Raw genomic sequence first — 9,018 nt, 5'->3', positions numbered from 1 at the left:
AAACATACGAACCAAGGGTTTTATGGCGCCTATGGCGGGGAGGCGAAAGCGGGCAAAGCCTGCTTCCTTAAATTCTAATCTTAGCACACTAAGATAAATCTTAACATATTAAGATAAATTAAAATTCGAGAAACGCCTTTTTTACGCCCCACAAATACAAACATACAGACCAAAGGTTTCGTGGCGCTTGTAGCGCCAACGAAGGGGAGGCAAATGCAGGCGAAGCCTGCTCCTCGGATTCTAGTCTTAGCATACTAAGATAACTCTTTCACCTTATCATTTAAAATTGTCAATTATTGTATACGATGTTATACTTTATTTAACATGCATCGTAACTTAACATATTACCCCGACCATTGCACTTCATACCACTACCACTTATCCTGTGGTTACTTTGTAAACCCTCTTAATACTTAATTATCAACACCAAGAGAACAACCCGTTTTACGCAAATCAATAAAGCATCAAAACAGCCCTTAGGCGTTCAATTGCGAACCTATGCTGTCTCACGTTCGCTCTTGGTGGCTCGGACCTGGCGTCCTTTCTCAGACCACGGGAAGTGGAAGACGGGGATGATGAAGAAGGAATTGCTGCGACAAGGTTAATCGTAATTCTATATGCAAAGCGAATACAGTTAGGCACATACCTCGAGTCGGCAATACCAGCGAACGCATTGTACCAGGCAAGGAACGCGGCAAGCAGACCAAATCCACCACCCGCTTGCGTCAACTTCACAGCCGAAACCGCCGCGCCGTTGGACTTTGCGTATTCGGCACAGGCAAGCATGAGGAAGGCGAGGTCGAGGGTAAAGAATAGCAGGAAGAACATAACCGTAGACCTTAAGGTGCATAGAAGTAGGATGAAGGTGAATATGAACCAGCCCGTCAAGAAGAAACCAAGAACTGACGCCTTCTGGGCTTCATCTGGGTAATTGACCAAGGCCTCGAAGCCTGGGGTCAGGGCGATAGCGTAGGAAATCCAGAAACCACCGTAGGACGATAGGGCGGTGGCACCGAAAGTGTTGCCTACTGCCATTTCCCTTTATTACGGGTTAGTAGGGGACGATAGTGAACAATGGGGTCATATTATTGTACTTACCACATGCCAGCTAGCAGCTGCACGAGACCACCATATCCGTATGCTAGCGTCAAGGCGATATTCGGCATGGCGACTCCACGCGCGTTGACGTTGACGAGAGATAAGACGAAGGTAGTCAAGGCGAAAGCAGAGAGACCAAGAGGTGCAGGGTTTGCAAACTTGCGATGCTCGATAGGCTTGTACAAGCCGGGTTGAAACTCACCACCGAAGGCAGGGAGTCTAGCGTCGGGGCCGGAATGGGCGTGATAGAGCGGGTTGCCGCCATAGTCGTAACGTTGGGTGGTAGATGCGCCGTTGAGGTTCGCGCCGGTGGTAGTACCGCCGCCAATTTCCTTCTCGGCGGTAGGCGCCTGATGCAATTCGGTAGAGGCCATCGTGAGTTGGTGGACGGTGATGGGTGGAGCCTACGTAATAGATTCCGAATTCACGATCCGCGACTAGAAAAAAAAAGGAAAAAGGGTCCTGAAGCCGGCTGGGGAACGGGGAGAATCTCTATGGTTTAAATAAGAGCATGGAAAGGTCCCAAGCGGTGGGGAATGGTCTGGGGTGATGGGGACACGGAGGAATAATAATAATATAGGAGAGGTAAGAGAGGTAGGTTGAGTAACTCAAGTAACTCGAATAGCTCTAGGGTTTGATAAATCTAGTCCTCATGCAGGTAAAAATGCAAAGAGAACCAAGCCATCCAGCCATCAGCCATACGCCATGCATCCGTGGCAGTGGGGAAATAAGGACAAGGATTTTTGTTTTACGTATTTTCACTCCACCTCTTTTCCCCCTCCGACTCCTCATCAGCTTTGCAAATCGTGTCTTGCATCTAAGTATTTATTATGTACTATGTATGGTATAATAGGGTAGACAAGGGGTACTCCTTGGCTTCTGCACTTAACATTCGGGGTAAGCTACCCCAGTTGCCCAGAAATGCCCAGGAAATGCCATCACTTAGACTAATAGCTACTAGCTACCAATAGATTGGGTTGCATTGAGATACCTTTTCTATATAGGTTGTAACGTTGTTGGATGAAAAGAGAAATTTCACATACATAAGTACACAAATTATGCATAAGCAAGCCCATATTGATTTGTTCGGGTTCAGGATGTTTCCAATTTTCCAATCAACGCGAAATGCAAAAAATTACCTATTATAGAAACTAAAAGATTAACGTGCGTAAGGGTGCGCAGAAAAAAAAAAAAAAAAAGGGAAAAAATTGGATGTGATAAACCAGTGGTATTGTTTCCCGCTCCAGCGGAACTTCTACTCCCCCAATCCCCTTTTTCTTACAAATGCTGATAATGTCATGCCAGACAGTTTTGAATCGGGGTGGCTTGGCGCTAAGAAGAAAGGCTCAGCTTCTGGAAAAAGTAGTGATCGTTTAGATCCGGACACTAATTACATATACAGATTAATAGTTGGACGCGTGAAACTGGGGTTAAAGCTTAGCTTGGCAAGTTGTTGCTTGCTTAATAAATCCGGACGAATGCTTTAGCATCTTGAGGGTCCTCGAGAGCGTGGTGATCCCTGTTAGTTTTCTCTACCATTCGTAGCGCATTTTCCCTGCCGCGCCGGAGAAAAGGGACGAGTTTCCATTTGGTCCACTCCCATCCTTTTCATTTTTTTTATTTTATTTCCGTGAGGTAATCTGTTGAAAAGAACCGCTTGGCTGAATACTTTAGAGATAGTCCCGGATTACGGGGTTTATCACTATCGCGAGACCATTCCGCGATATTAGTTTATTTGGTTAGCGACGAGAAAAAAACCCCCCTGTCATAAGCAGAAGTGATATCTAACGTCTGTCTACATAAGAAGATGATAGAAAAGAGGGACAATACAAGGATGGTAACAGTAAAAGTGGCACGCCGCGGGTCATTAAGAGGAGCCGTATGTTTCTCTTTAGTGATATTTCTTAGTTATTCAAGTTATATTTAAGTTAAAGGTTGCCTCATAGTTGAAATTAGAAATTACCTATCACGTATATGCAGTTTGCAAAGGAAAATATAGTAACTCGGTGAAAGGGTTTGATTACAGGTAGCTTGCAAACTTGTTACACATAACGTCTAACTGCGACAGTGATAGGAAAATTGGCTAATCTAGATCAGTAGTTTTCCCCCCATACGGATTTAGGAAGTATGCTTACACGTAATGTAGTACTCGGTCGCCAGTCGTAGGGAAGTACACACGCAGTACAATAAGCAAACAGGATAGTCGTCATGTTTAACACATGAATATCTAACATAGCTTACGATTGGCTACAATTGCCTACGTTTAATTCCTATGTCAGCACTATCGTCCGAATATCCCTTTCTCGGTTCACTCGTCCGTTCTAATCATCGTAATTTCAATTCCAAATCGGTTCAGTCTTTTGCTGACGCAAGAGCCGGCCCGTACAGCGTAGAACAACAAAGCGCGACGCTGGCTCGGGTTCATGACTTGTGATCTCATCTTTAGTGTATAACATGTCCGCACCCGCACGACAACAACAGCCATCCCGGCTGCTGACCCGAGGCTCTAGATACTCAGATCTTAGACCATGCGCTACTGTTGCTATTGGATGAAAGAAATGATAAAGCCCTAAGATATTGTACCAAGAACACATGAGCATCGGCTCACAAGAAGGACTTATCCCCCACAAGAGCGGGGGAAGCCAACATTCCCCTCATCCTCCTCCACCATCGTGATCTCCAAGATTCGTCCAAGACTCACCATCGTCCTCAATAGTTAACTCTCACCGCCCCGCCGTGGTATGTCATTGGCAACTGGGAATTGGGAACTGTACTATACGGCCACTTGTCTTAATAAGGTGGTTCCTTTGGTGCGACTGCCACGGCGCAAGCTCAAAGAGGATCCCAAGATCTTCTAGATGCAGCAAATCTACACGCCACGCGATACGAGCATTGCTTGGCCGTTCGTAGCTTGCCTTACCCCGGATTGTAACCCCACAAATACACGGTGCCGAGGAACCTGAGAGCAACGCGTCATGTGCGTGCCAGTTTACACATTACTGATATACCGTGGAAGTGATTTGTTGTTTATAATATCTTAAAGCTGTTAGACTCCCGAGTTGTGCAGGATAAGATTACAATTACAAGTGAAGGGAAAATGATTAAATTCCAAGCTTACTATCCGGAGAACCCATCCGGAGCTCCTGGTTTAATGCAATATCCGGGGCATTGCAGGGTAGCATTTACAGGATGTCAAAATTTAGACCCCTGTGGCCTTTTGCTCAGCCAGTCGCCAATTCAGAAAAGGGTGATTATTCCTTGCCAAGATCGACCAGCTAAGATGTCAATCAAATAAGAATACTACCACATCCACTGAAACGGGTTAACAAGACAACTGTATATAACTGATAATATATGCCTGTTTTTTTTAGGTAGAAAGTAAATGTTTAAGTGTTTAATATCGATCTACTTGTACTATGTAACAGGTTACTCTGCATACTCATCCACTTTAAGATGCTTCCTGGCACCATCCACGTGCGTTTGAGCCTCATCTCGGTGTCAATATGGTATAACACTTCGAGTCTGTGACAACAAATGCTATGTACTGATAAACAAAAGACATGCGACTCGATAATAGACGGAGTTCACCGCCGCGGATGAGTTGCGGTATTGACATTCAACAAAATCGGAGAACGTAAACTTGCGGTGAATCCGTTAGCATATAATAAGGTCGATAATTGCCTTGTAAAAAGGAAAAGGGGTAATGTAGTCTATGTCGACTTTATGGGTTGGCTGCATGATATTAACCGGTCATGCCGTGTGCCAGTTTCGATATACATCCTTTCGTAGTAAAACTACAACTTGACACATTTACCCGTTTTAGTATTGCGAGAATGGGCACGTTCTCAATATTTCAACCCAGGTAGAGGCTTACGACATCGGTTTAGGGGATTGTCAAGTAAGATACACATCACTTCTGCGCCACATGTCTATATCAAAGGCTTGAGTAATAGGACGATGCACCTAAGTTTCAGAGAACATATTAGTTTTACTACCCAGCTAGGGTTACTAGTAGTAGGTAAATATGCTGCTAGGCCTACAGTAAGATGGGTCACCACTGAAAAAAAGATATAGATGACACCACCGTACCTACGTATCCCTCTTCCTTTATTTCCGTCCTTTTCATTACATGAGTATCTACAATAATCACGGGCTCGGAAAACGAAATTCACATGATGTGGAGCCCCCCTGATCTTCCTGTTCGATATGCGCTGATGAAGTGCATGTAGAACCACATATTGCATGGGTATATACCAGGCGAATGGAGATGGGACACTCTCACACAGCATTCGGGATGCTAAACACGCTGCATCTACTTTGCGCAATCCTCCTTCAATGGAAAATAGATTGAATAGCAATGGCTACTCTGCCGACTCGGTGACGACTGCATCTAGTTAGGAACGTAATTGATTGTACGCCTCTAGTCCAAAGAAAAGTCTTCGTATAGTTGTGTTCCCTTAAGTGGAAGTCGAAGAGGGCCTCCTGACACGTCAATCCATAGACACGTCCTCCCGATCCCTCTCAAACCCGCCAGACTCATTCATATCCGGCATCCAACCCTTCGGCCGCTCATTACCCCGGACTGTGATACCGTATCCGACTCTCTCCACCTTCCGGACCTGCTCGATCATGATGTCCAACTTCTTGGCGTAGACGCTCGGCTTTCCGCCGGCGGGCGGACAGATCTGAAGCATGGAACTTACATCTTGAAGATCGTTCAAGATAGTCCGGCCATCATCGGAGCCTTTAGTGCCTGACCCCGGCATGCTTCCGCTTAGCGCGGTGATAGCAGTTGCGAAACGCATCATCTCACCGGTTAGGTCGAATATACCGAATAGGTAGTCAGGGGCCGTTAGTGCTATGTCAGCTGGAAGGGCATCTTGGGCCTGTGACGGTGAGAGGAGTTTCTGGTGTTGAAGGTAATGAGAGAACGAGATTGCTTCAACAAATTCTTCTAGACATATCAACGGATACCGGTAACGGTTCATTCCGATCACGTCTGACTCGATGGTAGTTAGGTGCCCTGCTATCTCCTTTAGACGCTCATCGACGTCTGCTTGGATGCGAGGGGGGAGTGGCTGGTTCAGCTTGCGGACACTGCGAGATATCTGTTAGGGGTAAATGATTGAATATCGACAGATATATTACCGTTGCAGTGAGAAGATTCTATGATACTGTTAGCAATCAGTGACGAGGACATAATTCGAATGCTTCCTAACTGACATCTTCTTACTGAGAGCTGTGACATCTCGGGAAACCTTTCCAATCTTCATACGGCGATCATGATGCTCGTCCAATTCGTCGCGAAAAGACTCAAACATGGAAGTATATTGGTTGCGAGGCATATCCTTAGTAGCCTTGCTGTCTATCACCTTTTCCTTTCCCTGGTAGTCTCTCTTTATTCCACCACCCATGGCTCGACTCTGATTCTGGGGGACGATTACTTCAGACATTCCTCTACTATGCCGATTCTATAATTCCTTTGGAAATTTGTAATAATTCCCAGTTTTGTATATTAGGTGACGGGTGATGAGTGACGGGTGACGTACTAAAGTACATCTAAGCAATGGAAGTTCCACTAGTTATCTAAACTTACATCTTTGATTATCGATAGGTACTGAGGTACCTTAGAGCTAGGCAGCTGACTGTAGCCTATGACCTATTGTTTCACCGAAGATATGCCGACTCTCATTAACAGTCATTAGGTACCCCTTTCAACCTTCAACTTGACAACATTCTGATATTTTGTCATTTGTTACGAGCAACCTCTAACCTTCGCATCTCTTTTATTGTATGATTGTATGATTGCACGATTGTATTACTTGGTATATTTTCTCTAATTCTCGTATAGGTTATGTTCGAGTTCGATGAGCGGTTATGACTTGTATTAGAACCATCTATCACTCGGACAGTGTTGAACAAATTGTTCTATTCTCACAAGTGCTGGCCACTTCTCCAACTTTCCAAGTTACTTGATCTACCTCTGAGTAGACTTCTCTGTCAGGGTAAAAGCATCACATCCGAAGAAGAGACTATCTGTACGTCTCTGCCTTGAAAAGATGGTGTCGCAAGTTGGGGCTCTTATTTCGCGGCCCTTCCCTCTCTTCGCAGCTGCAACTATACTTCGCGCTACCATGCTATTATACGGTCTATGGCAAGATGCCAACTCGCCACTTAAGTACACAGATATCGACTATCTAGTTTTCACAGATGCCGCACGTTTCACCTTTGCGTCTGCGTCTGCGTCTCCCTATACTCGGGAGACCTACCGCTACACACCCCTGTTGGCCTGGCTCTTGTACCCAACTACATGGCCTGGTACCTTCTGGTTCTCATTTGGCAAGGTGATATTTGCCGCGGCTGATATTGCAGCTGGTTATTTGATCATCCGTGTGCTGCGAGGACCGACCGTGCGCATGTCTGAAGGTCGTGCTTGTAGATACGCGAGCATATGGCTGTTAAATCCTATGGTGGCTACTATCAGCACAAGGGGCAGCTCCGAGGGACTTCTAGGAGTGTTAGTTATGGCTTTGCTGTGGGCGGTGCTTGAGAAGAGAGTGACGCTTGCAGGGTCACTACTGGGGCTGAGTGTCCATTTCAAAATCTATCCCTTTATTTATGCGCCGGCCATTGTATGGTGGATGGATGCTCAGCAGATGAGTAGGATAACAGGCTCTCAGACTCAAGCAGGGAAGGATGGCCGAAGTACTACCCCACCGACAACATTATTGGGTAAATCCATGGCATTTATCACGCCCGATCGCATTTTACTTGCACTTGTTAGCTTAACTACGTTCTTAGGCTTGGACTTTGTCATGTACACATTTTACGGAATGCCATTCCTTACCCACACGTTCCTACATCACGTCAGCCGGATTGACCACCGTCACAACTTTAGTCCATACAACATCCTACTCTACCTTACCTCGGCGCACCCAAGCACTGCCCTAGTCAAAGCTGAGTCGGTGGCATTTTTGCCGCAGCTGGTCTTGTCAACGATTCTGATTCCTATAGCTGGGGCTAAGAAGGACCTGCCAACCACTATGTTGGCGCAGACTTTTGCCTTTGTTACCTTCAACAAGGTCTGCACGAGCCAAGTACGTTCATCTCTTAACCCTTCCATCGAACCATACCAAGTTCCTGTTTTATATTATAGACCTTCCTCGTGAATCCTTTCATAATGTAGCCCTGTGTATTACTAACCCATCGTATGTATACGTGGCTAATACTTCTAAGTAGTACTTTCTTTGGTATATGGTCTTCTTACCTTTGTACCTACCAGACTCCTCGTTCCTCCGTAACCCGCGCCTTGGCTTATTAATTCTCGGTCTCTGGGTTGCAACTCAGGGTATGTGGTTGCAGCAAGCCTATAACCTTGAGTTTCTTGGTATGAGCACATTTATTCCTGGCCTCTGGACATCGTCTCTAGCCTTTTTTTTGGTGAATTGCTGGGTCTTGGGGATCATCATTGGAGATCTGGATTATAGTCCCGAACATGAGAAGAGCAGTTGATGTTAATAATAGTAAGCAACGAGGATGTTGGCAATACATATATACCTATTGCTCTTTGTATTGGTCTTGTTTTAATAAATGGAAATGGAGGTGCATTCGGAACAGGCAAATTTTATGCATAATTGGGTCTAGAAGATACGCTATCATATAATTAATTATTTTATATAATGATACCTCGGGAGAGGGTATTTAATACCGGTTTGACTTGGACTATATACAAGAAGAAGAAAGACTAACTCGTTAAATTAACTGGTATCTACTGTTACTTAGGTAGAGAGATGGAGAATGAGCGTAGGGTCTTAGGGTTAGGTCACTTTTAGACGTTATCTCAACTCTAATACCTTAAGATTTTCTGAACTATTAAGGAGTTTAGGTCTGAGTCCTAGTGATGTTATTATTATTATCTCG

At 45.1% G+C, this 9,018-nt stretch overlaps 3 protein-coding genes across 4 annotated transcripts; 1 reads left to right on the top strand and 2 right to left on the bottom strand.

The window, feature by feature from the left end:
• Nucleotides 1-496: 496 nt before the first annotated feature.
• Nucleotides 497-1,472, bottom strand: GL218_08008 (Acetate permease A; the record flags this gene model as incomplete). The annotated part of the gene is made up of 3 exons (XM_033584796.1): nucleotides 497-590; nucleotides 647-1,039; nucleotides 1,099-1,472. 3 exons carry the CDS (start codon nucleotides 1,470-1,472, stop codon nucleotides 497-499), a joined length of 861 nt encoding a protein of 286 aa, XP_033441330.1.
• A 4,116-nt stretch (nucleotides 1,473-5,588) lies between these two features.
• Nucleotides 5,589-6,551, bottom strand: GL218_08007 (Translin-associated protein X; the record flags this gene model as incomplete). 2 transcript variants are annotated; one of them, XM_033584794.1, is made up of 3 exons in its annotated part: nucleotides 5,589-6,195; nucleotides 6,247-6,264; nucleotides 6,322-6,551. In XM_033584794.1, the coding sequence occupies 3 exons, from the start codon at nucleotides 6,549-6,551 to the stop codon at nucleotides 5,589-5,591; spliced, it is 855 nt and encodes a 284-aa protein (XP_033441335.1). The 2 variants fall into 2 exon arrangements, with proteins under 2 accessions (XP_033441335.1, XP_033441334.1); XM_033584795.1 differs by having other exon boundaries at nucleotides 6,322-6,512.
• A 606-nt stretch (nucleotides 6,552-7,157) lies between these two features.
• On the top strand, nucleotides 7,158-8,610 carry GL218_08006 (GPI mannosyltransferase 1; the record flags this gene model as incomplete). The annotated part of the gene is made up of 2 exons (XM_033584793.1): nucleotides 7,158-8,195; nucleotides 8,338-8,610. The coding sequence occupies 2 exons, from the start codon at nucleotides 7,158-7,160 to the stop codon at nucleotides 8,608-8,610; spliced, it is 1,311 nt and encodes a 436-aa protein (XP_033441333.1).
• Between the last annotated feature and the right edge of the window lie 408 nt (nucleotides 8,611-9,018).

The sequence above is a fragment of the Daldinia childiae genome (genome assembly GCF_008694065.1).
Source record: "Daldinia childiae strain JS-1345 chromosome Unknown Scaffold10, whole genome shotgun sequence".
Lineage (NCBI taxonomy): Eukaryota > Fungi > Ascomycota > Sordariomycetes > Xylariales > Hypoxylaceae > Daldinia > Daldinia childiae.
This window is presented reverse-complemented; position numbering and strand designations above follow the sequence as displayed.